The 27,884-nt window shown below is 54.3% G+C and overlaps 2 protein-coding genes across 15 annotated transcripts; one reads left to right on the forward strand and one right to left on the reverse strand.

Annotated features, from left to right (window-relative positions):
• Nucleotides 1-74: 74 nt before the first annotated feature.
• YIF1B (Yip1 interacting factor homolog B, membrane trafficking protein) lies at nt 75-11,384 on the reverse strand. Of its 13 annotated transcripts, none has more exons than XM_077982612.1 (9): nt 11,265-11,384; nt 4,624-4,862; nt 4,443-4,547; nt 4,199-4,277; nt 4,012-4,069; nt 2,811-2,966; nt 2,642-2,735; nt 2,133-2,209; nt 75-465 (listed from the first exon to the last, which is right to left on the reverse strand). In XM_077982612.1, the coding sequence occupies exons 1-9, from the start codon at nt 11,314-11,316 to the stop codon at nt 447-449; spliced, it is 879 nt and encodes a 292-aa protein (XP_077838738.1). In that variant the 5' UTR covers nt 11,317-11,384; the 3' UTR covers nt 75-446. The 13 variants fall into 13 exon arrangements, with proteins under 13 accessions (XP_077838738.1, XP_077838739.1, XP_077838736.1 ...); XM_077982613.1 differs by lacking the exons at nt 2,133-2,209; nt 11,265-11,384 and adding exons at nt 6,721-6,838; nt 11,143-11,264; XM_077982610.1 differs by lacking the exons at nt 2,133-2,209; nt 11,265-11,384 and adding exons at nt 6,721-6,838; nt 11,119-11,194 and having other exon boundaries at nt 4,624-4,888.
• Nucleotides 11,355-26,994, forward strand: KCNK6 (potassium two pore domain channel subfamily K member 6). 2 transcript variants are annotated; one of them, XM_015123843.3, is made up of 7 exons: nt 11,355-11,495; nt 11,811-11,936; nt 14,802-15,019; nt 15,821-16,235; nt 25,012-25,407; nt 25,599-25,818; nt 26,653-26,994. In XM_015123843.3, exons 4-7 carry the CDS (start codon nt 15,914-15,916, stop codon nt 26,693-26,695), a joined length of 981 nt encoding a protein of 326 aa, XP_014979329.3. In that variant the 5' UTR covers nt 11,355-11,495; nt 11,811-11,936; nt 14,802-15,019; nt 15,821-15,913; the 3' UTR covers nt 26,696-26,994. The 2 variants fall into 2 exon arrangements, with proteins under 2 accessions (XP_014979329.3, XP_014979330.3); XM_015123844.3 differs by lacking the exons at nt 11,355-11,495; nt 11,811-11,936; nt 14,802-15,019; nt 26,653-26,994 and having other exon boundaries at nt 15,142-16,235; nt 25,599-26,048.
• Nucleotides 26,995-27,884: the final 890 nt, after the last annotated feature.

The raw sequence follows: 27,884 nt of genomic DNA on the forward strand, positions 1-27,884 counted from the left end.
CGTCCCCAGTTCCCTGCCCCCTGCCCAGGGCTGGGCCCGCCCATCCCTGCACGCGGCCAAGGAGAGGCTGCCCACGCCATGCCCATCAGGGTTTATTGTTTCTGTAACAGCGGCCACGCCCTGGGGCGATGGCCTGTGCAGCTGGAGATCTCTCAGCACCTTGGGTTGGGGGCGGGGCTGGGCGGGACATGGGATGGAGGCGTCGCCTGTGGCCAGACAGGGTGGACCCCTGGGGCCTGCAGGCAGGAGATGAGTCCAGTGGCTCCCAGCAGCAGCAGCAGCAGCGGCGGCGGCGGCGGGAGGCTCCGCTCACCGCACCAGGTGGAAGGTGAGCCAGTACATGAGCAGAGGTTGTGCCGCTGCCACTGCCATGGTCAGGTACATGCGCAGCTGGTTCCGGGCCCCACGCACCGGGACCCCCTCAGCCGCTGCCTCTGCCAAGATCTTCAGCCGCAGCGTCCGGATCTGGGTGGGAAAGGGAGAGAGGAACCAAGGGGTTTACCCTTGAGCTCTCTGGGCCAGAGTGAGAGCCCCGACATACTTCCAGCCTCTGTCTAGAAGCCCCAGGCAGCCGGGGACAAGTCCCTGGCCCTCTGCAGCCTCAGGTTTCTGGGGGCCTCAGTTTCCCCAAACCTCCTAACATGGTGAGGATTTGGACCCTGTGGGCAAAATATGAGAAGGTTCGACACTCAAATGCCAGGCAAGGTCTGGGAGCGGGTGAAGGGGGACTTCGCGGTGGACACCCGGCCTGAGGGGGTGGGAGATGTGGCCCTGGCTGCTGCTCCCCGTTATGCTGGTCACATGGCAGTTTCTGAAGACATGCCAGAAATGCTATCTTTATTTTTATTAAAGGACAGGGTCTCTGGCCTAGTGCGTTGGCTCACGCCTGTAATCCCAGCACTTTGGGAGGCCGAGGCGGGCGGATCACAAGGTCAGGAGATCAAGACCATCGTGGCCAACATGGTGAAACCCCATCTCTACTAAAAATACAAAAATTAGCTGGGAGGCCGGGCGCGGTGGCTCACGCCTGTAATCCCAGCACTTTGGGAGGCCGAGGCGGGCGGATCACAAGGTCAGGAGATCGAGACCACGGTGAAACCCCGTCTCTACTAAAAATACAAAAAATTAGCCGGGCACGGTGGCGGGCGCCTGTAGTCCCAGCTACTTAGGAGGCTGAGGCAGGAGAATGGCATGAACCCGGGAGGCGGAGCTTGCAGTGAGCCGAGATCGCGCCACTGCACTCCAGCCTGGGCGACAGAGCGAGACTCCGTCTCAAAAAAAAAAAAAAAAAAAAAAAAAAAAAATTAGCTGGGTATGGTGGTGCTCCCTGCTTCTCAGGAGGCTGAGGCAGGAGAATCGCTCCTGTGAACCCAGGAGGCTGCAGTGAGCCAAGATCGCGCCACTGCACTCCAGCCTGGTGACAGAGCGAGACTCCGTCTCAAAAAAAAAAAAAAAGACAGGGTCTCACCCTGTCCACCAGGTTTGACTGCAGTGGCATGATCTCAGCTCACTGCAGCCTCAATCTTCCAGACTCAAGTGATCCTCCCACCTCAGCGTCTCGAGTAGCTGGGACTATAGGTACACACTGCCATGCCTGGCTAATTATTTAATTTTTTTAGAGATGGGGTCTTGCTATGTTGTCCAGGCTGGTATCAAGCTCCTGGCCTCCAGTGATCCTCCTGCCTCAGCCTCCCAAAGTGCTGGGATCACAGATGTGAGTTATGCGTTTGGCCTAAACTTTTAAATGACGAGACCTAAGTCAAAGTTTGCGTGAGGCTCTGCCCTGGCTCACCAGCCACCACAGTCTGCCCTCTGCTTCTCACACGTTCACAGTGAATCCTCCCAGCACCTTAAGGTGCAAGTATCATCCTCCTATTTTAAAATAGGGAAACTGAGTTTTGGTTTGTTTTTTTTTTTTGAGACAGAGTCTTGCTCTGTCGCCCAGGCTGGAGTGCAGGGGTGCAATCTCAGCTCACCGCAACCTCCACTTCCCGGGTTCAAGCGATTCTCCTGCCTCAGCTTCCCGAGTAGCTGGGGCTACAGGCACACACCACCAAGCCCAGCTAATTTTTTTGTATTTTTAGTAGAGATGGGGTTTCACCGTGTTAGCCAGGATGGTCTCATCTCCTGACCTCGTGATCCTTCTGCTTCGGCCTCCCAAAGTGCTGGGATTACGGGCGTGAGCCACCGCGCCCGGCAAAAGGGGAAACTGAGTTTAAAGAAAGGAAGTGATTTGCCCAGGATCCAACTAAACTTGGGGTCCACCCAGCCTGCAGACCCCAGTGCTCTTCACCAGCACCCCTGACTCTAGCAGGAAGGGCTCTAGAGAATCTCCTTCCAGGGAAATTCTGGCAGGAAAGCCCCCATGCAAGGAGAGTGGAATGAGGGTGAGAGCCCAGCCTGGAGCCTGTGTGCTGGGGATCCCCAGCCTCTAGCAGCCTGGGTGGGATCTCCTCTTCCAGGGCTCAGGATACCCCCTCTTCCAGGAAGCCCTCCTGACCCCCCCAGGCTGGGCAGCCACTCCAGGGCTCTTCAGTTCAGCAATGTGTCTCTGGTCTGAACCCCACACCTGACATCCTCTTCTTGGATGCCTCCGGGGCACCTGTGCCCTCACCCTCACCAGCCCCGAGCCCCTGCTCACCATGAACACAAAGATGGCCACACAGCACCAGCCCAGCACCAGGTAGTAGCCAATCTTCCCGAAGAGCAGGCCCATGAGGACCCCGCCAATCATCCTGGGGGAGGGAGAGGAGGCTGTGTGAGGACAAGGCCCAAGGGCTGGGGCTGGCATGAAGGGCGGGCGTACTCACCCGACGTACTTGTAGCCCAAGAAGGCCACCAGGTCGATGGTGGTGAGGTCGGTGTTGACAGTGACCAGATAGAGGCTGAGCAGGATGGCCACCACCTCCAGGGTCAGCCAGGCCAGGGCTGAGCTCGCCTGCAGCCCTAGGAGGTCTGGGGAGAACCTGCAGGCAGCAAGTCCCGCCACTTGGTTGGCTGGTTCAGACCTCCCACCCCCAGCACCCGCCTGGGGACAGCCCCGTGTTGGGTAGGGCTGGACACCCGGCAGTGACCAAGATGGACCTGCACGCTATCCTATTCTCATGGAAATCCCATCCAGGGAGGACGGCAGACCCATCCCTAGACAGTGACACCCAGAGTGGGCAGGGCTGGAGTCACAGGGGGCTGTGCCTGACAGTCAGGAGGCAGGTGTCAGAGAGGGCTTCCCAGGAGAGGGGACAGCAAGCTGAGGCCTGCAGGAAGGAGCTGGTCAGGGACAAAGCCTTCGGCCTCTGCCATATCCCCAGGGCCTCACCAGTTAGTTAATGACAGATGTGTTCAGTGTCACAAAGGAAAAGAACAGGGCAGTGTGAGCAAGAGGAGGGGCCTGACCTAGCCTGGGGGACAGGAAGGCTTCCTGGAGGAGGTGACACTGGAATGGAGCCAGCGGGAATGCCCAGGTACTCAGCAGTAGTGGAGGGGAACACGCTCCCGGGCAGAGGGAAGTTGATGTGACAAGGCCCCAGGAGACAGCGCCAGCCCTCCTGAGGAAAGGAACGGACAGAAGTGTGCAACGGGAGGGGCAGTGCGGGGCTGAGGAGCTGAGGCTTGATCGGGAGCCATGGATAGTAGGGTGGAGCAGGGTGGGCTGTGGCCAGGCTCACACCTCAGACAGGACGGTCCTGGCTGCTGCTGGAGTAGGGGTGCAATGGGGAGCTGGTGACGACAGAGCGAGGATGAGGATGGGTCTGGTAGCAGAGGCCAAGAGGAAGGGTGGATGGAGAGGGTCGCCCAGCACAGGGTGTGGTGACACAATGCACATGGGTAGGAAGGAGAGGGAAGAGGCGAGGGTGATGCTGATGGTGACCCTGAGGGCCGTATCTTGGGCCAACTGGGAGCAAAGTGGGGCTGTCCTGAGAGGGGAACTGAGACCTTGGAACTGAAACCTTCCTGACCAACCATGGGCCTCCCAAACCCCACCCTACTCGGCCTGCCCCAGGCCGCCCTTACCTATCCTGGGTCCCCAGCGCAAGACCAGCCACCAAAACGTACGTGATGAAAGCCATCGCTGTGGGAGGCAGACACACAGACACTGGTCACCAGAAGAAGAACTGCCCTGGGCCTCCAGACACCCACACACCCACCCCAGACAGGCCCGGAAGAGAGAGGAGGGTGCAGGGTAGAGGGAGGGTGAAACCTGGAATGTAGAGGTCCGGGGCATTGACGTCAAAGCGGGGGGCCACCGGGGTGTCCTGTTGGTACTGCACCTCCCAGTCCTGTGGGGATGGGGAGATGGGCAGGACCCTCAGAACCAGGTCCCTCCTACCCTGCTACAGGCCCTCCTCCCTCGAGGTGAATCTCCTGGCCCCACCACACACCTGCCCCCACCCCTGAGCCCCCACAGGCCCACCGCAGACCCACATTCCCCTGGGGGTGCTGACCTGGTGCAGGTAGGGGAAGAACAACAGGCCCAGCTTTCTGCCCACATACATGGTGTCCACAGCAAAGTAATACTTGAGCTTGGTGACGGGGATGAAGCGGTCAATCTGGGGAGGCAGAGCTCAAGCCTGAGTGCCCGTGGCCCCGTGCGTCCCCCAACTCCCGCCAGCCCTGGCCACTTACGTTCTTATCCACCAGCTCCTTGCCCTGCGCAGCCAGGCTGCTCCCATAGGCCATGGCCATGTTGGACACCGGGTCAGCCAGGAAGGCTGCCTGGGGCGTGGCAGAGGCTGCAGGATAGCCTAGGCCGCCAGGTGCCCGCTGGGCCCCATAGCCCCGGCTCTGGGTTGAACTTGTATCATCGAAAAGCTGGTGGGGGTCGGCCATGCCTGGCTGGGACACAGGGATCCTCCGCTTTGAGGCTGCAAGGGAAGAGGGTGGGGAGACACTGGGGATCCAGGATAGATAAGGGAGGCCTGGTGAGCCTCATTCATCCTGCAGTTCTGCCTCCTGCTCCTACTGAGAGGAGGGTGGTGTCACCATTAGAGACACTAGCTTTGACATCAGATGGACTGGCAGGTGCAGCCTCTGCCATTCATCCATCGACCCACCCATCTAGCCAACTATCCATCCACTGATACACTAATCTATGCATCCATTCATCTACCCACCCATCCATCTATTCATCCATCCACCCACCCACCCACTCGCCCACCCATCCACATCTATCCTTCCAACTACCCATTCATCCATCCACCCATCCATTCATCCATCCATCTGTCCACCTATCCATCCATCCATCCACCCACCCATCTAGCCAACTATCCGTCCACTGATGCATTCATCTGTCCATCCATTCATCCACCCATCCATCTATCCATCCACCCTCCCACCCATCAATCCATCCACCATCTATCCACCCTCCCACCCATTAATCCATCCATTCATCCATCCGCCCACCCATCCATCCATCCATCCACCCACCTACCCATCCATCCATCTATCCATCCACCTATCCACCCCCCACCCCCATCCATCCATCCACTCACCCATCCATCCACCTACCCATCCATCCACCCATCTATCCATCCATCCATCCACCCACCCATCCATCCACCTATTCATCCACCCATCCATCTAGTTAACTATCCATCCACTGATGCATTCATCTTTCCATCCATTCATCCATCCATCCATCCATCCATCCATCCATCCATCCATGCATCCATGCATCCATCCATCCACTCATCAAGCTATCTATCTATTCACCAACCCACTCATCTATCCACCCATCCATCCATCATCCATCCATCCACCCAGCCAGCCATCCATCTATCCAGCCAGCCAGCCAGCCAGCCAGCCAACTATCCATCCATTGATGCATTCATCTATCTGTCCATTCATCCACCCATCCATCCATCCACTCACCAAGCTATCTATCCATCCACCAACCCATTCATCAATCTATCCATCCATCCATCCACCCACCCATCCACCCACACATCTAGCCAACTATCCATCCACTGATGCTTTCATCTTTCCATCCATCCGTCCATCCATCCATCCATCCATGCACTCACCAAGCTATTTATCCATCCATCAACACATTCATCTATCCACCCATCCATCATCCATCCATCTAACCATCCATTCACCCACCCACCCATCCACTTATCTGATGATGATTATCTTAAAAGCTACTACATACGGGGGGGAGGAGGGGCTATTGGGTACAAAATCCTGTACCAAGCCTTTTACACAAGGCCTCTGTGCATATCTCCCATGCTCCCCCTCAATCACTTGACTCCAGCCACCTGCGCCTCCCAATGCTCACTGAACGCACCAGGAAGGTGCCTGCCTCAAGGCCTCTGCACCAGCTGTGCCTCTGCTTGCAACGTTCTTCCTCCAACATCCTCAGGGCTCCCTCCTCTCCTCTTCGAGGGCTTTGCTCAGTGAGGCCTTCCCCAGCCATCCTGTCTACAACCGTACCTCCCTTGGTGGCACTCCCCACCCCCTGCCCTGCTTCACTGATAGCCTTAGAACTCAGCACCAGCTGACATGCTGGCTGTCTTATTTTGTTCACTGTCTCCCCCACTCGAATGTGAGTCCCCCAAGGTGGGGATCTTGATCTCGTTCACAGCTGAGTCCCCAGCCCCTTGCACAGGGTTAGAGTAGGCGCTTGATAAAAATCTGATCAATGAATAAAGGTAGCCTGGGCAACATGGCGAAACCCCATCCCTGCAAAATATAGAAAGATTAACTAGGCGTGGTGGTTCACACCTGTGGTCCCAGCTACTCGGGAGGCCAAGGTGGGAGGATCGCTTAAGCCTGGGAGGCAAAGGTTGCAGTGAGCCAAGATTGCACCACTGAACTCCAGCCTGGACAACACAGTGAGACCCTGTCTCAAAAAAAAAAAAAAAAAGAGAATAAATGACCACCCCCAATTTACAGGTGTGGAAACCAAGGCCCAGACAGCTAAAATGACTTGTGCAAAGGGCCAAACTGAGTGAGTGGCAGAGCAGGAGTCCAGCCCTGCTGTGCCTGATAAATATTACAATAATCCTGTGGATGAACTCATTTCATCTTCACAACCACCCTGTTTCTGCCAACTGCCAATGCTATCATCATCCCCATTTTACATGAGAAAAGCAAGCCCTAAAGAGGCTCAGGCCCTTGCCCAAAGTCATAGTATGAGAGCCAGGTTTCAAACGATTTTAAAAGGTCCCCGTGGCCTCATATGGGGAACAGATGAGGGGTGGGCAGGGAAGGGAGAGAGGAGGCTGCTGGGGCAGTCCAGGTGGGAGACCACGGCAGACAGGACTGGGGGTGTAAAAGTGGAATGGGTTATTTCTGGATCAGTTTCAGAGCTAGAAGGGACAGGACTTGCTGAGGTGTGCTCAGAGGAGGTGTGTTAAGAAGTGGGAAGAGGCCGGGCGCAGTGGTTCATGCCTGTAATCCCAGCACTTTGGGAGGCCAAGGCAGGCGGATCAAGAGGTCAGGAGTTCAAGACCAGCCTGGCCAACATGGCAAAACCCCGTTCCTACTAAAAATATAAAAATGAGCTGGGCATGGTGGTGCATTCCTATAATCCCAGCTACTCTGGAGGCTGAGGCAGGAGAACTGCTTGAACTGGGACGGGGGCGGGTCGGGGGGGAGGGCGCGGGCAGAGGTTGCAGTTAGCCAAGATCATGCCACTGCACTCTGGCCTGGGCTACAGAGCGAGACTCCATCTCAAAAAAAAAAAAGTGGGAAGAGGCTGGGCATGGTGACTCACGCCTATAATCCCAGCACTTTGGGAGGCCAAGACAGGCAGATCACTTTAACTCAGTTCAAGACCAGCCTGGCCAACATAGTGAAACCCTATCTCTACAAAATACAATATAGCAGGGCATGGTGGCACGCACCTGTAGTCCCAGCTATTTGGGAGGCTGAGGTGAGAGGACCTGGGTTGTCAAGGCTGCAGTGAGCCAAGATCGCACCACTGCACTCCAGCCTGGGCGACACAGCAAAGCCCTCTTTAAAAAAAAAAAAAAAAAAAGGGCTGGGTGCGGTGGCTCACCCCTGTAATCCCAGCACTTTGGGAGGCTGAGGCGGGCGGATCACGAGGTCAGGAGATGGAGACCATCCTGGCTAATACAGTGAAACCCCGTCTCTACTAAAAATACAAAAAAAAAAAAAAAAAACAATTAGCCGGGCGTGGTGGTGGGCGCCTGTAGTCCCAGCTACTTGGGAGGCTGAGGCAGGAGAATGACATGAACCTGGGAGGCAGAGCTTGCAGTGAGCCAAGATGGCGCCACTGCACTCCAGCATGGGCAACAGAGCGAGAGTCCGTCTCAAAAAAAGAAGTGGGAAGAGCCAATACTGTCTCTATAGATCCCGGTTTGAGTAATGGGGCAAGTGGAAGTGCTCTGTACTTCCACTTTCTCTGTATGGAGAAAATGGGAAGGGCAGGATTTGAACCCAGCACTCTGCCTCCAGGGCCTCTGCTCCTAATCAATAACCAATGCTATCCTGCAAATATCTGCTGAGATCCTACTATCTGCCTGGCACTATTGCAGGCACAGGGAATGGGTGATCACATGACAGTGGGAATGGGGAGAGGAATAGAATTATCCACATCATGATTTTCTCTGCACCTGGATGTTCTCCTCTACACAACGGAATTAACTGTCCCACCTTGCAAAGCTGTTGTGACACTCATAAACTCCTTGGCCTCATAAAAAGCAGTCCATCCATGTCACTCCTGATCAGCTACTAGCCTCGAACTCTTCCTCTCAATTATTCGTAGCCTGAAGACAGACCCAGGTCTCCTCAATTCCAAGGCAAGCAGCACTGGCCCCAGCCTCTCCACAAGCCCCACTTCCCTTTTCTTTCCCCCACTTCTTCTTTTTTTTTCAGACAGAGTCTCGCTCTTGTCGCCCAGGCTGGAGTGCAATGGCGCGATCTCGGCTCACTGCAACCTCCACCTCCCAGGTTCAAGCAATTCTCCTGCCTCAGCCTCCTGCATAGCTGGGATTATAGGCGCACACCACCACGCCCAGGTAATTTTTGTATTTTTAGTAGAGACAAGAGTTTCACCATTTTGGGCAGGCTGGTCTCGAACTCCTGAGCTCAAGTGATCTTCCTCACTCCTCACTGGAACACACTAGCCCCGCCTGGCTCCTTCTCATAACATGCGGTGCTTTCTTTTTCTCTTCTGAGCACTCATAATAATTTCTTTTTCTTTTTTTGAGACGGAGTCTCGCTCTGTCACCCAGGCTGGAGTGCAGTGGCACGATCTCGGCTCACTGCAAGCTCCGCTTCTCGGGTTCACGCCATTCTCCTGCCTCAGCCTCCTGAGTAGCTGGGACTACAGGCACCCGCCACCGTGCCCGGCTAATTTTTTGTATTTTTAATAGAGACGGGGTTTCACTATGGTCTCGATCTCCTGACCTTGTGATCCGCCCGCCTCGGCCTCCCAAAGTGCTGGGATTACAGGTGTGAGCCACCACGCCCGGCTAATAATTTCTGTAATATATATTCATTTGTCTACTTTTTTACTTGGCACAGGCCTCCAATGCCTTTCCCTCTTTTTTTTTTTTTTTCTTGAGGCATTGTTTCACTCTTGTTGCCTAGGCTGGAGTGCCATGGCACAATCTTGGCTCACTGCAACCTCCGCCTCCCACATTCAAGAGATTCTCCTGCCTCAGCTGCCCGAGTAGCAGGGATTACAGGTGCGCACCACAACACCCAGACAATTTTTTTTTTTTTTTTTGAGACAGAGTCTCACTCTGTTGTCCAGGCTGGAGTGCACTGGCGCAATCTCAGTTCACTGCAACCTACGCCTCCCAGGTTCAAGCAATTCTTCTGCCTCAGCCTCCCAAATAGCTGGGACTACAGGCGCACGCCACCACGCTTGGCTAAATTTTGTATTTTTAGTAGAGACCAGGTCTCACCATACTGGCCAGGCTGGTCTCAAACTCCTGACCTCGTGATCCTCCCGCCTCGGTCTCCCAAAGTCCTGGGATTATGGGTGTAAGCCATGGCACCTAAGCTTTTTTTTTTTGTATTTTTAGTAGAGACAGGGTTTCACATGTTGGCCAGGCTGGTTGGCTGGGCACCGTGACTCATGCCTGTAATTCCAGCACTTCGGGAGGCCGAGGCAGGTGGATTACCCTCTTTTTTTTTTTTTTTGAGGTGAAGTCTTGCTCTGTCACCCAGGCTGGTGCAATCTCGCCACCACGCCCGGCTACTTTTTTGCACTTTTATTAGAGATAGGATTTTGCTATGTTACCCAAGCTGGTCTCCAACTCTTGGTCCCAAGTGATTAGCCCACCTCGACCTCCCAAAGTGCTGGGATTATAGGTGTAAACCACCACGCCCAGCCTGCCCTCTCACCACAAATCTCCTTCTCCTGGGTAACTTTTCATCATCAGAAGTATCTTCTTCCATGCCAGGCGCGGTGGCTCATGCCTGTAATCTCAGCACTTTGGGAGGCCTAGGCGGGCGGATCACCTGAGGTTGGGAGTTCGAGACCAGCTTGACCAACATGGAGAAACCCCATCTCTATTAAAAATACAAAATTAGCCGGGCGTGGTGGCCTGCCCCTGTAATCCCAGCTACTTGGGAGGCTGAGGCAGGAGAATCACTTGAACCCGGGAGGCGGAGGTTGTGGTGACCTGAGATTGTGCTGTTGCACTCCAGTCTGGGCAACAAGAACAAAATTAGGTCTCAAAAAAAAGGAAAAAGAAGTATGCTCTTCCAGGAAGCTTCACTGACACCCCTTGGCTGGGTCACATGCCTCCTCTGGGCTCCCACATCTCCATCCCAGCGCAGGGCCTGACACATGGGAGTTGAGGCAAGTTAGATTGAATGAACAAATTAAACACACAGCACACTCACGGAGATGAAGAGACAGGAAAAGGGGGCCAACAGCACAATACAGGTTCGCTTCTTAAATGAGCGGTAGGTATGGCCCTCTGCGCTCACGGGGGGGCACGAAACTGTCCTAAGGGTGTGGGCGACAGCAGGCGGGCACTGGGGAGCCACGGAAAGGTGGGGAGCGGGGAGGGCGGATCGCTAACTGCAAATGAATGAAAGTTGCATTTCTCTGCATGTCGCACGCTATCCTGTCCCAAGTTGTTTTCTTCTAAAGGAATTTCCTAAAGAATCGCCCCCCAAGGCGCCCCCTACCCAGACCTGGCATCCCAGCGCTGTGCACACCTCGGGGTTCCAGATCCTTGATCTCGTGACCTCCGACCTGCAGTGACCTCGCCAACCGCCGCGGCCGCCCCGCCACGCCCCTGCCCGCCCGATCTCCTCCGCCGGCCACGTACGCCACTTACGCAGCCGGGGCGTCCCCGCCGCCGCTGCCGCCGCCAAGCCTGCCGGGTGCATCCTTCGTCTTCGCCTTCGCCTTCGCCGCCGCCGCCGCCACCGCCTCAGCCGCGGTTCGGAACGTGCCCGCCCGGCTCCCGTACCCACGCCCCGCCGGCGAAGAGACAGCCAATGGACGTCAGGATTGAGGGAAGGCCACGCCCTCCCACGGAGGCCTTGGCGAGTGGGCGGTGCCTTACGTAAGAGGCGGAGACTGGGTTACTGGGCTCCTGCTGTAAAGCGAGTCAGGGCCTGAGGGGCAGGAGGGCGGGGCCGGGAACAACCCCAGGAGGAGGCGGTGTCTGCCATGACAGAAAGTGACTGTGTCTGCCCTTTGCGGGTGCTCACGCCGGTAACTCCAGCACTTTGGTAGGCCGAGGCGGGAGGATTGCTTGAGCCCAGGGGTTCGAGACTAGCCTGAGCAACATAGTGACCTCGCCCCACCTCATCCCTACAAAGTTGTTTTTTTTTGTTTGTTCTGTTGTTTTGGTTTTTTGTTTTTTGTTTTAATTTAGCCAAGCGCAGTGACTTATGCCTGTAATCTCAGCACTCTGGAAGGCCGAGGATCGCTTGAGCCCAGGAGTTCGAGACCAGCCTGGGCAACAGCAAGATCTCCATCGCTACAAAACATTTTTTAAAATGTAAATATCGAGCGAAAGGGTCGATGGGAAATGCAGTTCTCTACAGACAGGCGTTCCATTTGGGTCGTTGAGAGCACTGGAGAGCCAGAGAAGGCTGTGGAGCAGGGAAAAGAGAAACATTTGTGTTCCTGAGGGGCTAATAGGAGTTGTAGGGGCTTATACAATTTTTGACAGCCCTTAGGTATTAAAGTAATTATTTATTTATTTTGAGACAGGGTCTTGCTCTGTTTCCCAGGCTGCCTCGGACCCTCTGGGCTCAAGTGATCCTCCTGCCTCAGCCTCCCCAGTAACTGGGACCACAGGCATGCACCACCATGCCCAGCTAATTTTTAGTCAAAACAGGATCTTGCTATGTTGCCCAGGCTGGTCTCGAATTCCTGGGCTCAAGCCATCCTCCTGCTTCAGCCTCCTAAAGCGTTAGGATGACAGACATGAGCCACAGTGCCCAGCCTTAAAGTGAATATTTACAGTGAGAAAAGGAAATCCAACAAGTTAGGTGAGAAGAACCAGGTGTCTCTCTTGGAAGAGATCTTAAGGCAGTTTCCCAGAAATTCATAAAAATGTTCTCACATTGCAACCTGGTTCCCTCTGTCCACCAAAAGCATTCTACAACCCCCAGCAACTCATAGCACACAGGTGCACCTGCAAGTGAAGAGCCCTGCCGACCAAGCGTCCTTAGTCTCTCCCCTCTCTGCCCCTCAGTCTCCCCCTTTCTCTCCCTCTCAGACTCCCCGACTTATCTCAGGAAAACATAGTGGTGGAAGTTACTTCTGCGCAGCGATAGCACATCCGGAAGGATGTCAGCAAGTGACCCTATCGCTGTGGCTTCCCCTTCCTCCTCTGAGACATTGTCTTTTTGGGGACCCTAAGGGCTGCTCCTGGTTTCTCAGTGATGAGTCCTGGCTCCACTGTTGTTCCTTTTTGTGAGTGAAATTCTCGCATTCTTTTTTTTTTTTTTTTTTGAGGCGGAGTCTGGCTCTCTTGCCCAGGCTGGAGTGCAGTGGCCGGATCTCAGCTCACTGCAGGCTCCGCCTTCTGGGTTCACGCCATTCTCCTGCCTCAGCCTCCTGAGTAGCTGGGACTACAGGCGCCCATGACCTCGCCCGGCTAGTTTTTTGTATTTTTCAGTAGAGACGGGGTTTCACCGTGTTCGCCAGGATGGTCTCGATCTCCTGACCTCGTGATCCGCCCGTCTCGGCCTCCCAAAGTGCTGGGATTACAGGCTTGAGCCACCGCGCCCAGCCAAATTCTCGCATTCTTCTTCACCTCTGATTTAGCCTCTGTCCCCTGGGCTCCAACACCATTTTCTCCTCATCCTCAGCCCTCTCTCTTGCTCTGGTTGCTCCAGATACATCTCTTCTATAATATTTTTTTTTTTGAGATGGAGTCTTGCTCTGTTGCCCAGGCTGGAGTGCAGTGGTGCGATCTCGGCTCACTGCAACCTTTGCCTCCTGGGTTCAAGCGATTCTCCTGCTTCAGCCTCCCGAGTAGCTGGGATTACAGTTATGCGCCACCACACCTGGCTAATTTTTTGTATTTTTAGTAGAGATGGGGTTTTGCCGTGTTGGCCAGGCTGGTCTCGAACTCCTGACCTCAGGTGATCCACCTGCCTCGGCCTCCCAAAGCGCTGAGATTACAGGCGTGAGTCACCGCGCCCAGCCTTATATATATGTTTTTAATTAATAAAGCAAGCTGCCAGGTACGGCGGATCACGCCTGTAATACGAGCACTTTGGGAGGCCAAGGCGGGCAGATCGCGTGAGGTCAGTTCGAGACCATGCTGGCCAACATGGCGAAACCCTGTCTCTACTCAAAATACAAAAATTAGCTGGGTGTTGTGACAGGCACCTATAATTCCAGTGACTTGGGAGGCTGAGGCAGGAAAATTGCTTGAACCCAGGAGGCAGAGGTTGCAGTGAGCCGAGATTATGCCATTGCACTCTAGCCTGGGAGACAGAGCAAGACTCTTGTCTCAAAAAAAACAAAAAACAAAAAAAGCAAGTTCATTGGCTTCCCGCTGGCCTCATGTTCACCCTTTACCAATTATGTGACTACTACTTTTTATTTTTTTGAGGCAGGGTCTCACTCCATCACCCATACTGGAGTGCAGTGGTGTGATCGTAACTCATTACAGCCTCTAATTCCTGGGCTCAATCGATCCTCCTGCCTCAGCCTCCCAAGTAGCTGGGACTACAGGCGCATGCCACCCTGCTTGGCTAATTTTTGTATTTTTTGTCGAGATGGGGTTTTGCCATGTTGCCCAAGCTGGTCTCAAATGACTACTTCATTTTTAAGCCTAAACTTTCTCATCTGTTTGGTGGGAATCATACTGGGAGGGGGCAGCGGGGGAGGGGGCAGTTGAGAATTCAGTGCGAGTTCAGGTGTCCACAGGGCCTGGCAGAATGTAAGCCTTCCATCACTGGCACCTACTGTGTTACTGTTTCTATTATCAGGTGCCTCTACTTCTGGATTGTCAACCCCAAGTTGGGCTCTGCCCCGTGATCTGCCAGCTCTTTAATAGAACCACCTGGGCCATGTCTGAGCTGAGCCCCAAGCCCCGCTCCTCTGCCAGTCAGATGGGGTCAGGACTCTGGGCTGCCCTCCAAAAGGCTCTCAGGAAGGCCCTGAGTTCTGGCTGGAGTCAGAAGTGGAGAGATTTACAGTAGGGGCACAGAAGGAAAGCTTTCCTCTTAAATAGAGGCATGTATTTGTGATTCCGCCTGGCTCGTTTCCATTCATCCTTCATGCTTCAGCTCAGCTAGCCCCTTCCTCAGGAAGCTCTCTTGACCTCCCTAGGCATGGTTGGTTGCTTCCTCTGGACTCTTTCTTTCTTTTTTTAGAGATGGGGTCTCACTCTCTCTTCCAGGCATAGCTCACTGCAGCCTCGAACTCCTGGGCTCACGCAATCCTCTGACCTCAGCCTCCCGAGTAGCTGGGACATCAGGTGTGGGTCGCTCTTGTGTCTGTCTCCCAGTTAGACTGGGAGCCCCATGGATGCATGGCACAGGACCGTCTCATCATTACTGAGTCTCCAGGATCATCCAGCGAGGGGTCGGCACAAAATGGGCACTGAACAAAGATTTGGTGAGTAGCTGAGGATTCCCACTCTGTCCACGCGGGCACAGGGGACACCTGACCCTGTGGTGCCCGCTGTTCCCACTCCAAGGCACACGACTTGGCGAATGGAGCGAGAATTGGATTTCTTTTTCTTTTTTTTTTTTTTTTTTTTGAGACGGAGTCTCGCTCTGTCACCCAGGCTGGAGTGCAGTGGCCGGATCTCAGCTCACTGCAAGCTCCGCCTCCCGGGTTCACGCCATTCTTCTGCCTCAGCCTCCCGAGTAGCTGGGACTACAGGCGCCTGCCACCTCGCCCGGCTAAGTTTTTGTATTTTTAGTAGAGACGGGGTTTCACCGTGTTCGCCAGGATGGTCTCGATCTCCTGACCTCGTGATCCGCCCGTCTCGGCCTCCCAAAGTGCTGGGATTACAGGCTTGAGCCACCGCGCCCGGCCTAAGAATTGGATTTCAGTTTGCCCCTTTGCTCCGTCAGCCGCGCGCCCTGATGCAGTGCACAACCTTAGCTGCTGTGCGCGGTAGGGGGCGACTCCTCGGCCTGCGACCTGAAAGGAAAGTTCAGATTCCTCTAACATAGTGAACCAGCCTTGCAGGAGGACGAGAAGGAAGGAATGAGGGGAAGAGAGGACTGCTTCCACCTTTTCCATCCCGTTGGTCTCATGGGCCTGGGAGCGCTGGGCTCCACCCTCTCTGAACTAACACCTGGCAGTTGGGCGTGCCTCAGTTTCCCGGAGGCGGGGCATTCCTCCGTCGCCGCCCCCCACCTCCCCTTTTTCCTCTTCCTCTTGGGGCTTCTGCGGCCGCGCCTCTAGCACTCCCGGAACTGAAACTAGGTGCCAGACGGTCCGGAGGCGGGGGCCACGTCAGCGGGGCCACCCCGGGCTCGCGGGGTCCCGGCGGGCGCCATGCGGAGGGGCGCGCTCCTGGCGGGCGCGCTGGCCGTGTACGTCGCGTACCTGGTGCTGGGCGCGCTGCTGGTGGCGCGGCTGGAGGGGCCGCACGAAGCCCAGCTCCGAGCCGAGCTGGAGACACTGCGGGCGCAGCTGCTGCAGCGCAGCCCATGTGTGGCGGCCCCTGCCCTGGACGCCTTCGTGGAACGAGTGTTGGCGGCCGGACGGCTGGGGCGCGTAGTGCTTGCCAACGCTTCGGGGTCCGCCAACGCCTCGGACCCTGCCTGGGACTTCGCCTCTGCTCTCTTCTTCGCCAGCACGCTGGTCACCACCGTGGGTAGGTAAGCGCCGCCCCGCAAGGCGGCGAGGACCGGGATCCCCACTTCATCCTTACCCCCTGAGGACCCTAGAACCCTCACGAATACCCTTATTCCAATCCCCTCTGGGCTTCGGATCCCCCGAAAAGACCCCCGTGAGGACCCGGGACCCACGCTCATGATATCCGCTCTGCTCCGGGAGCCCAAGTCCGAGCCCTTCCTCCTAAGTAGGAAACACCCAGCTCCCCTCAGAGTACCTTTGCAGAGAACACCCTTTGCAGGGACCCCGTTCCTCGGTCTTTTTTCTTTTTCTTCTTTTGAGACAGGGCTCACTGTGTCGCCCAGGCTGGAGTGCAGTGGCACGATCTCCTATCACTGCAGCCTCTGCTTACCGGTTTCAAGTTATTCTCCTGCTTCAGCCTGCCCAGTAGCTGGGATTACAGGCACATACCACCATGCCTGGCTAATTTTTGTATTTTTAGTGGAGTTTCATCAGTTGGCCAGGCTAGTCTCGAACTCCTGACCCCAGGTGATCAGCCCGCCTCGCCCTCCCAAAGTGCTGGCATTACAGGCGTGAGCCACTGCACTGGGACTCCATTCCCCGGTCTTAATCCTCCTGGTGACCCGGGTCTGTCCAGTCCTCTCTAAGCCTAGGACTGTCCTCAGAGATCTCCAGCAAGGACCTAGGATCCTCTGCCCTCCAAAGGAGATCTTTGCTCCCTCTGGACCCAGATCTCAACCATGCCAGGACCCCTGACTTTAGTCTGGGTCTGCCACCCTTGCCATGTCTCCTGACCCTCCAGATATGTCTTTCTGGGAAACCCCCCTGGAGAAACCCCATCTCAACCTTCTCCTGACCCTGGCGCCCCAGCGAGGACCCTAAATCTCCAGACCTCTCAGGGTGTCCTCACTAAAGACCTCCCTCCCAGCAGAGATTCCTCAGCAAGGACCTGGCACCACCATCTGGGACTCCTGCCCCTCTGGACCTAGGCCTCTGCTCCAGACCCCCGTCCCTCTCCTGGCCCCACACTCCCCAGCAGGCAACTCTGACCCCAGACACAAAAGCCATCCCTACGTACCCCACCCCATCTTGACATCTCCCCCATATGGGGTCACCCTCAGTGCAGGGTTTTCCTCCCAATAGGGACACCACCTGTTCCCTCTGGACCTGGGACTCCCAATTCAGCAACCCCAGCTAGGGATGTGTCAAAAGGACCCACAGTGGAGGAACCCCGAGTTTTGGGAAACCCTGAGAAGCCAGACTTGGGAAATCTCTTTGTTGCCAGGCTCTGCTGCTCCCCCAGCCCCTTCTCAGCCCCCAGACTTCCTCTTTATTTCTTTGTTGGGGATTTGTTGAGGAGAGGAGGCTGGCGCAGGGCTAGCCCAGACTCCTAACTCCCCCTCCCGACCAGCAATAGGGGGCAGCTTTTGCTTTTGGTCCCCTGGCAGCAGAGCTGGGGGACTTCTCATTAGCTGACCTCCCCTGGGGCCTGCCCACGCTGCCAGGGCGGCCCGACCTGCTTCTGAGCTTCCCTGGGTCATGTGCGCGCTTCCTGCCTCTTCCCCGATCTTGGCTTCTAAGAAGTCATCCCTGGCAGGGCAGGTGAGGGAAGCCAGACACAGTCAGGCACAGCCCGGCCGCATCCCTGCTCAGCCACGGCTCATTGCCAGGCTTCAGTGTCCTCCCCCGTTGCTAAAATGGAGATAATAACACTCCCCATTTCCCTGTAATAGCAATAGCCTGACAGAGGACTTGCCAGTGCATGCTTTAACTCACTTAATCATCACAACAGCCTTGTGAGGCAGGCACCTTTATAGGCTCTATATTTTTAGCCATGGAAACCGAGGCCTAGAGAAGTTGGGTAACTTTCCCAAGATCACACAGCAAAGATGGCATAGAGTGGAGATTTAGTCAAGGCCATCAGGCTGCAGACTCCCATGCTGCTAGCCAACAGACCACACTACTTAGAAGAAGGATGCTGTGTGTGTTGTAAAAGAAAAAAAATATGCTAACACTTGTTAAAAACGGAAAGTTATTGTGGTAGAGGAGAGACCATTGCAAAGGCCAGAGAGACTGAATATAGCAAACACAGCTGGAGATTTACGGCTAACAAGTAGAATAAGGGAGTCAGTGGATAGAAGAATACTAAGAGGAGAGACATCGGGGTAGGGGGATTCTTGCTAAACTCAGCTTAACAAGATTCTTGCTAAAGACAGGCCAAGGGGCCGGGCGCGGTGGCTCAAGCCTGTAATCCCAGCACTTTGGGAGGCCGAGGCGGGTGGATCACGAGGTCAGGAGATCGAGACTATCCTGGCTAACACGGTGAAACCCCGTCTCTACTAAAAATACAAAAAACGGCCGGGCGCGGTGGCTCAAGCCTGTAATCCCAGCACTTTGGGAGGCCGAGACGGGCGGATCACGAGGTCTGGAGATCGAGACCATCCTGGCTAACACGGTGAAACCCCGTCTCTATTAAGAAATACAAAAAACTAGCCGGGCGAGGTGGCGGGCGCCTGTAGTCCCAGCTACTCGGGAGGCTGAGGCCGGAGAATGGCGTAAACCCGGGAGGCGGAGCTTGCAGTGAGCTGAGATCCGGCCACTGCACTCCAGCCTGGGTGACAGAGCGAGACTCCGTCTCAAAAAAATAAATAAATAAATAAAATAAAAATAAAAATACAAAAAACTAGCCGGGCGTGGTGGCGGGCGCCTGTAGTCTCAGCTACTTGGGAGGCTGAGGCGGGAGAATGGCGTGAACCCGGGAGGCGGAGCTTGCAGTGAGCCGAGATCACGCCACTGCACTCCAGCCTGGGAGACACAGCGAGACTCCGTCTCAAAAAAAAAAAAAAAAAGACAGGCCAAGGACTTAGATATCAAGAGGGGGTAGATGAGGGCCAGGTGCAGTGGCTCATGCCTGTAATCCCAGCACTTTGGAAGGCCGAGGTGGGCAGATCACCTGAGGTTAGGAGTTTGAGACCAGCCTGACCAACATGGTGAAACCCCGTCTACTAAAAATACAAAAATCAACCAAGCGTTGTGGCAGGTGCCTGTAATTCCTGCTACTCGGGAGGCTGAGGCAGGAGAATCACTTGAACCTGGGAGGCAGAGGTTGCAATAAGCTGAGATCATGCCACTGCACTCCAACCAGGGCAACAGAGTGAGACTCTGTCTCAAAAAAACAAAAAACAGGCCGGGCGCGGTGGCTCATGTCTGTAATCCCAGCACTTTGGGAGGCCGAGGCTGGCGGATCACGAGGTCAGGAGATTCAGACCATCCTGGCTAACATGGTGAAACCCCGTCTCTACTAAAAAAAAAAAAATACAAAAAAACTAGCCAGGTGAGGTGGCGGGCGCCTGTAGTCCCAGCTACTGGGGAGGCTGAGGCCGGAGAATGGCGTGAACCCGGGAGGCGGAGCTTGCTGTGAGCCGAGATCCGGCCACTGCACTCCAGCCTGGGCCACAGAGGGAGACTCTGTCTCAAAAAACAAACAAACAAACAAACAAACAAAAGAGTGGTGGATGAGGAATTTGATCAGATATCGGGGAGGGTGGCTTGTAGGATTCTTGCTAAAACTGGGCCTACTTAAGGACTTAGGAGTCAGACGGAAGTGTAGTCAAGGAGGGAGTCTTTGTCCGTGTGAAGCACTGGTAATGACTGATGTTTACTGAGTTAATGTTGACTGTTTTCATTGTGGGCAAAGCCTTGAATACATCTGGAGAAATGGAAAACCAATTAAACATGATTCAGAGAGACCTCTTCCCACAATGCCCTTCATTTGGTCATAGGCCCAAGTCTTGGCCCTGGAATTGATCCGGGCAGCCTTGCTGCACTTGAGGCAGGAGGAAGCGGGTAGTCCTACCCGGAACTGGGAATTGGAGAGAGGAAGTGAGCATTGCAATCCTTGTAACTCTTTCCACGCTCTTGCTAGGCGCTATGCCCTATCCCAACCTGGTAGGATTACTACCACATTTGAGGAAGGGATTGTTTGTTGTTTTTGAGACAGGGCCTCGCTCTGTCACCCAGGCTAGAGTGCAGTGGCGCAGTCATAGCTCACTGCAGCCTTGACCTCTTGGGCTTAAGTGAGCCTCCCACCTCAGCCTCCTGAGTAGTTGGAACCGTGGGTGCATGCTACTGCGCCCAGCTAATTTTTTTTTTTTTTTTTTTTTTTTTTGTAGAAGGTTGTCTCCTTAGGTTGCCCAGGCTGGTCTCAAAATCCTCCTAGGCTCAAGCGGTTCTCCTGCCTTGGCCTCCCAAAGTGCTGGAATTACAGGTGTAAGCCACCTTGCCCAGCCAGGAAGGTACTACTTAACAAGCCCATTTTTGCGGAATAGGGAACTGAGGCTCAGAGGGGAGGAGTCATTTGGCCAAATTCATGCAGGGAGTAAATGGCAAAACACTGTTTTGGACTCAGCTCTTTGAAATAGTAACTTGAGGCTCACAGGCCCCATGCTTTTCAAACTCTATGATTTGGCCGGGCGCGGTGGCTCAAGCCTGTAATCCCAGCACTTTGGGAGGCCGAGAGGGTGGATCACGAGGTCAGGAGATCGAAACGATCCTGGCTAACATGGTGAAACCCTGTCTCTACTAAAAATACAAAAGCTAGCCGGGCGAGGTGGCGGGCGCCTGTAGTCCCAGCTACTTGGGAGGCTGAGGCAGGAGAATGGCGTGAACCCGAGGGCGGAGCTTGCAGTGAGCTGAGATCCGGCCACTGCACTCCAGCCTGGGCGACAGAGTGAGACTCCGTCTCAAAAAAAAAAAAAAAAAAAAACAAACAAACAAAAAAAACATGTATCAAACTCTATGATTTGTCTATAAAGATTTCTCTTTTATTATTATTATTATTTTTTATAGAGACAGGGTCTTCCTATGTTACCAACTCTGCTGGTGTTGAACTCCTGGGCTCAAGTAATCCTCCCACCTCGGCCTCCCAAAGTGCTGGGATTATAGGAATGAGCCACCTCACCCGGCCTATTTATAAGGATTTCATGTCATTTGCAAGCCTTCCAGGCTGCTGGAGTTTCCCCATCAAAAACCCTTGTATTAATAAGGGTTGGAGTCATACGTGGTACACCTCAAATTACAGTTGCTTAAATAAGAAGTGTATTTCTTGTTCACATTCCAGATAGTCAGTCCAAGTGGTACTGCATGGTCAGAGACCTAGGACTCCTTCTCAGCAAAACCCTGGTGTTCCTGCCTAACTCCTCTGCGCAACTTCCATTCCCAAGGTCACCTAATGGTCCAAGATGGCTGTGTAGCTCCAGCCTCCATGTCTGTGCTCCAGCCAGCAAGAGGAGGGAGGAAAGAAGGGAGACTGGCATCCCTCGCGCCTTAAGGACCCTTCCTGGAAGTTGCCTGACTCTTTCATGAATACCTCAGTGGCCAGAAATTAGTTGCAGAACCACACCTGGCTCTGCAAGCGGGAAGGGAATGTCCTTATTCCAAAAGGCCATGTAGCCAGCTAAGACCCAGAGGGAGCCTTTTTATTATTATTATTATTGTTATTATTTTTTAAAGTAGAGATAGGGTCTTCCTGTGTTGCCCAGGCTAGTCTCAAATTCCTGGGCTCAAGTGATCCTCCCACCTCAGCCCCCCAGAGGGCTGGGATTACAGGTGTGAACCACCATTGCCCAGCTGGGATCATTTCTTTTCCCAATTTTTTTATTGTAGTAAAATATACATAACATAAAAAGTACCATCTTGGCCGGGCGCGGTGGCTCAAGCCTGTAATCCCAGCACTTTGGGAGGCCAAGACGGGCGGATCACGAGGTCAGGAGATCGAGACCATCCTGGCTAACACAGTGAAACCCCGTCTCTACTAAAAAAAAAAAAAAAATACAAAAACTAGCCGGGCGAGGTGGCGGGCGCCTGTAGTCCCAGCTACTTGGGAGGCTGATACAGGAGATTGGCGTAAACCCGGGAGGCGGAGCTTGCAGTGAGCTGAGATCCGGCCACTGCACTCCAGCCTGGGCGACAGAGCGAGACTCCGTCTCAACAACAACAACAAAAAAAGTACCATCTTAGTCATTTTTAAGGGTACAGTTCGGTGACATTAAGTACATTCATATTGTTACCATCACTTTCATCTTTTTTTTTTTTTAATAGATACGAGGCTGGCCATGCCACATGGGAGATGGAGTTATTGCTCAACTCAAATCACTCTCCACCACCATCCATCTCTAAAACTTTTTTTTTTTGAGACGGAGTCTTGCTCTGTCACACAGACTGGAGTGCAGTGGCACAATCTCGGCTCACTGTAACCTCCGCCTCCCAGGTTAAAGTGATTCTTCTGACTCAGCCTCCCGAGTAGCTGGGACTACAGGCGCAAGCCACTATGCCCGGCTAATTTTTGCAGTTTTAGTAGAGACAGGGTTTCATATTGGTCAGGCTGGTCTTGAACTCCTGACCTCATAATCTGCCCGCCTAGGCCTCCCAAAGTGCTGGGATTATAGGCGTGAGCCCTGGCGCCCAGCCTCTGGAACTGTTTTCATCTTGCAGAACTGAAATTCTATACCCATTAAACCCTAACTGCCCATTCGCCCTTTTCCCTAGCCCCTGGCAACCACCATTCTACTTTCTGTCTCTGAAGTTGACTAACTACTTTGTATAGAATAATACAGTGTCTGTCCTTTTATGACTGGTTTGTTTCACTGAGCATAATGTCGTTAACGTTCATCCATGTTGTATCATGTGTCAGAATTTCCTTCCTTTTTAAGGCTACATAACATCCCACTGTATGCGTAAACCACATTTTACTTATTCATTAATCCGTAGATGGAAACGTGTTGCTTCTGAGGTTTAGTTATTGTGAATAATGCTGTTATGAACATGGGTATACAGATACAGATATCCCTTTGAGACCCTGCTTTAGGTTCTTTTGAGTATATAAAAAAACGGGGCTGGGTGTGGTGGCTCACACCTGTAATCCTAGCACTTTGGGAGGCCGAGGCAGGTGGATCACCTGAGGTCAGGAGTTTGAGACCAACCTGGCCAAAATACTAAAAATACAAAATTAGCCAGGCGTGGTGGCGCATGCCTGTAGTCCCAGCTACTCGGGAGGCTGAGGCAGGAGAATCACTTGAACCTGGGAGGCAGAGGTTGCAGGGAGCCAAGATCGCCCCATTGCACTCTAGCCTGGGCAACAAGAGCGAAACTCCATCTCAAAAATAAATAAATTACACTTTGCCAAAGTGAGTCAGTCCCACCAACAGCTGAATTCCCCTTGATCATATTTCTGCTTACAGAATTCATACCCACACCGAGCTTATTGTGTTCCCACAGTCCTTTGGGAGCCCAGGGGGGCTTGTCACACCAATTTTCCTTTTTTATTTTTATTTTTTTGAGACAGAGTCTCACTCTGGGGCACAATGGTGCAATCTTGGCTCACTGCAACCTCTGTCTCCTGGCATTAAGCGATTCCCCCACCTCAGCCCCCAAGTAGCTGGGATTACAGGCATATGCCACAATACCCGGCTAATTTTTGTACTTTTTGGTAGAGACAGAGTTTCACCATGTTGGCCAGGCTGGTCTCGAACTCCTGACCTCAGGTGACCTGCTCTCTTGGCTTCCCAAAGTGCTGGGATTACAGGCGTGAGCCACCACGCCTGGCCCATTGTCTCACCCATTTTAGAATAGGGCAAACTGAAGCTCAGAGCCAGGCAACAGCCTGCACCCTTCATTCTTTGTTTTGACAAGTACTAATCGAGTGCCCACAGCAGTGATGAAACACACAGAAGCTCCTGCTTTGCTGAACTGGCAGCCTATGAGAAGACGGTAAACCATAGAGCGTGCTAGAAGGTATTAAGTGCTATGGGAAAAAAAAGCGTTGGGTAAGAGGATGTTACCATTTAGGGTGGTCAAGGGAAGGCCTCACTGAGAAGGTGACATTTGGATGAAGAAGACCTGGAGAGGAGAGAGGGGAGCATTCTTTGGGGAAGGAGCAGCCGGTGCAATGGCCGTGGGGTGGGAGCGTGCTGCCCCGGTGGACCCTGTGGGGCTTCACGGGTCATGATGAGCACTCTTTCCTTTTACCTGAGTGAGATGGGGCCACAGAGGGGCTCTGGGCAGGGCAGGGGCGTGACTGAACTCAGGTGTTGGCAGGCTCTGCTGGCTGAACAGATTGTAGGGGCTGGGGTTGGGGAAGGGAGACCCAGGAGGAGGCTGCTGTGGTGGACAGGACCAGGGTAGGGGCCATGGGACCGGGTGGGGGAGAAGTAATTGGGTTCTGGGCCTATTTGAAGGTTGAGATAATAGGCTTCACTGACAGATGGAGTGTGGCATGAGTGACGAGGGCGTCAGGGATGAAGGCAAGGCTCTTGGACTGAACGTCCAAGGACAGAGGTGCCATCACCTGGGACAGGAGGGAATGTGGGGAGAGGCAGGTTTGGGATGAAATCAGGTCTAGGTGTGTGTCCATAGATATCTCGGTGGAGGTGTTGAGTGGGCAGAAGGATTTTCCCTGGCTAGGTCCTGGGGGCTAGATCTGTAACTCCACACAGTCCCCTTCCAACACCTTGGAAGGCAAAGGCAGGAGGATCACTAGAGCCCAGAAGCTCAAGACTAGCCTGGGCAACAGAGTAGGACCCCATCTCTACAAAAAAATTTAAAATCAACTGGGCGTGCTGGACAGTGCCTGTAGTCCCAGCTACTTGGGAGGCTGAGGTGGGAGGATCACTTGGGTCCAGGAGTTCAAGACTGCAGTGAGCTATGATGGCACCACTGCACTCCAGCCTAGGTGACAGAGTGATCCCCCCATCTCTAAAAAGAAAAAGATTTCCCCTTTACTCTCTTTACTCCCCTAGGCTATGGGTACACAACGCCACTGACTGACGCGGGCAAGGCCTTCTCCATTGCCTTCGCGCTCCTGGGCGTGCCGACCACTATGCTGCTGCTGACTGCGTCAGCGCAGCGCCTGTCGCTGCTGCTGACTCACGCGCCCCTGTCTTGGCTGAGCATGCGTTGGGGCTGGGACCCCCGGCGGGCGGCCTGCTGGCACTTGGTGGCCCTGCTGGGGGTCGTAGTGACCATCTGCTTTCTGGTGCCGGCTGCGATCTTCGCCCACCTGGAGGAGGCCTGGAGCTTCCTAGATGCCTTCTACTTCTGCTTTATCTCTCTGTCCACCATTGGCCTGGGCGACTACGTGCCCGGGGAAGCCCCTGGCCAGCCCTACCGGGCCCTCTACAAGGTGCTGGTCACAGGTGAGCTGGGAAGCTAGGGCGGGGCTTTGAGGAGGACCTAGCCCTGTCCCTGGGGGAGTTAAAGGCACACAGTCCCACTCTGGGACTTCCAAAAGGGATCCAACCCCACCCCGCAGGGTCCAGTAGAACCACGGCCCCGCCAGGAAGATCTGAGCCCCAGGATGACCTATGCCCCTCCTCTGCCTCCACAGTCTACCTCTTCCTGGGCCTGGTGGCCATGGTGCTGGTGCTACAGACCTTCCGCCACGTGTCCGACCTCCACGGCCTCACGGAGCTCATCCTGCTGCCCTCACCGTGCCCTGCCAGCTTCAACGAGGATGAGGACGATCGGGTGGACATCCTGGGCCCCCAGCCGGGGTTGCACCAGCAACTCTCTGCCAGCTCCCACACCGACTACGCTTCCATCCCCAGGTAGCTGGGGCAGGCTCTGCCAGCCTTGGGTGTGCCTGGCCTGGGACTGAGGGGCCCAGGCGACCAGAGCTGGCTGTACAGGAGTGTCTGCGAGCACAGCAGGCGATCCTGAGGCCTTGCTGCCCACCATCTCTCCTTTGTTTCCCAGCATCTGGCTGGGATGTGAGGGGCGGCACTCCCTGTCCCCATGTCCCGGGCTCCACTGGGCATCAACATGACCTTGTTCTCCATCCTTTCTCTCATCCTCTTTACACTGTGCCTCTCTGGCTCTCTGGTGTTCTCGCTGTCTCTGTCTTTCCCTCTTGCTGTCTCTGTTTCTCATTCTCTTTCATGTTCTGTCTGTGTCTCTCAATTAACCACTCGTCAATTGCTGATTCTACCGGGCTGCAGCCTTGGACCTCATTTCAGGCACCAGATTGGTCACTACACCCTGGACAAGTGACTGACCCTCTCTGAGCCTTGATTTCCTCAGCTGCCAAATGGGAAGAATAGACGAATTCACCCCTAAACCCCTCCTGTGCGCTGGCCCTGTGCTAGACAGTGCTGGAGATATCGTTGCGGGTGGAGAACTGCCCTTATGGAGCTTGCAGTCCAGTGAGGTGGACAGACCTGTCCCAGACAGTGATGGCCCAAAATGGGCAGGACTTTAATGGAGGAGGTGAGGTGATAAAAGCACAGGCAGAGTGGTCAGGGCTGAAGTCGGAGAAGCACAGGGACTAGGCCCAATCCAGCCTAGAAGGTCAGGGAGGACTTCCTGGAGGAAGGGACATCGAACTAAGACCTGAACTATGAGAAATAGGTGGGAAGAAGTTGTACCTGACTCATTTTTCTCAGGTGTCTCCAGGGAGCAGGACCCATGGAGGGAGCCCTGGTGTAGGCCTAGGCGGTAGACTCTTCCTCAGCAGCCTGGCAGGCAGGAAACGGACATAGGACCCAAGCCCAGATCTGAATGGCATGGAGGTGCTGCCCGTAACCCTGACACCATTGTAAGAGCTGTCCCCATTTGTATGTTGTGCTAATTGTATGTTGTGTCCTGGGCCCTGGAATCATCCTTGTTGAGCTCAAATCCCAACTTAGCCTTATCTGGCCTGTGTCCTTGGGCAGTCACCCTACCTCTCTGATTTCGTTTCCTTATCTGTAAAATGGTAATCATCATAATACAACTTCAAAAGATGATTTCAGGCTGAGTGTGGTGGCTCACGCCTATACGCCCAGCACTTTGGAAGGCTGAGGAAGGAGGATCGCTTGAGGCCAGGAGTTTGAGACTAGCCTGGGCAACACAGTGAGACCTTATCTCAACAACAACCACAAAATCTAAAAATTAGCTGGGTGTGGTGGTGCATGCCTGTGATCCCGGCTACTCCAGAGGCTGAGGTGGAAGGATCACTTGAGGCCAGGAGTTTGAGGCTGCAGTGAGTTATGACGCCACTGCTGCACTCCAGCCTGGGGGACAGAGTGAGACCCTGTCTCTAAGAAAAAGAAAAGAAAAGAAAAAAGAGAAAGAGAAAGAGACCGGGTGCAGTGACTCAGTCCTATAATCCCAGCACCTTGGTAGGGCCAAGGTGGGAAGATCGCTTGAGGCCAGGAGTTTGAGACCAGCCTGGCCATCATAGCAAGACCCCATCTCTACAAAAATTAAAAATTTTAAAAGGGCTGAGGCATTTGAGCCAGGTCCCAACAGTAGACAAATAGAAAAGGCATGGAGAGGGCATGCCAGGTGGGAGCAGCTGTGTGCAAAGGCCTGGAGATGGAAAAGCATGCTGGCCACCAGCTTCTGACAAGCAGTTTACTGTGAACGGTATGGAGGGAAAGAGGGAAGGAGGACAGAGGGGTGGGCACAAGCACCCCTTAGTGTCCTTAAATGACAAGCGAGGGAACCTGGTCTCTTTCCTGAGGGCCCTAGAGAGCCATGGAAGGGTTTAGAGTAGGAGAGGGTCGTGGTTAGGTTTGGGTTGTAGGATGATTCCCCTAGTTGCTCTGGAGAGGTGGAGCAGACGGGGGACTGAGGCTGGGTGCCTGTGGGAGGCTGGGGCAGGAATGAAGAGGGAGATGATGGGTCTGGGCTG

Source organism: Macaca mulatta, chromosome 19 (assembly GCF_049350105.2).
Source record: "Macaca mulatta isolate MMU2019108-1 chromosome 19, T2T-MMU8v2.0, whole genome shotgun sequence".
Lineage (NCBI taxonomy): Eukaryota > Metazoa > Chordata > Mammalia > Primates > Cercopithecidae > Macaca > Macaca mulatta.

What these genes read in the sequence shown, in the direction of transcription:
- YIF1B (XM_077982610.1), bottom strand. An exon ending in CCGAGTAGCTGGGACCACAG is followed by an intron (nt 4,889 to 6,720) that starts GTGTGAACCACC and finishes CTGGATCCCCAG; the next exon opens with TGTCTCCCCACCCTCTTCCC. An exon ending in TTGGGCTACAAGTACGTCGG is followed by an intron (nt 2,736 to 2,810) that starts GTGAGTACGCCC and finishes TCCCTCCCCCAG; the next exon opens with GATGATTGGCGGGGTCCTCA.
- KCNK6 (XM_015123843.3), top strand. Translation starts at nt 15,914, where the DNA reads ATGCGGAGGGGCGCGCTCCTGGCGGGCGCGCTGGCCGTGTACGTCGCG. An exon ending in CACGCTGGTCACCACCGTGG is followed by an intron (nt 16,236 to 25,011) that starts GTAGGTAAGCGC and finishes TTACTCCCCTAG; the next exon opens with GCTATGGGTACACAACGCCA. An exon ending in GACTACGCTTCCATCCCCAG is followed by an intron (nt 25,819 to 26,652) that starts GTAGCTGGGGCA and finishes CATTTTTCTCAG; the next exon opens with GTGTCTCCAGGGAGCAGGAC.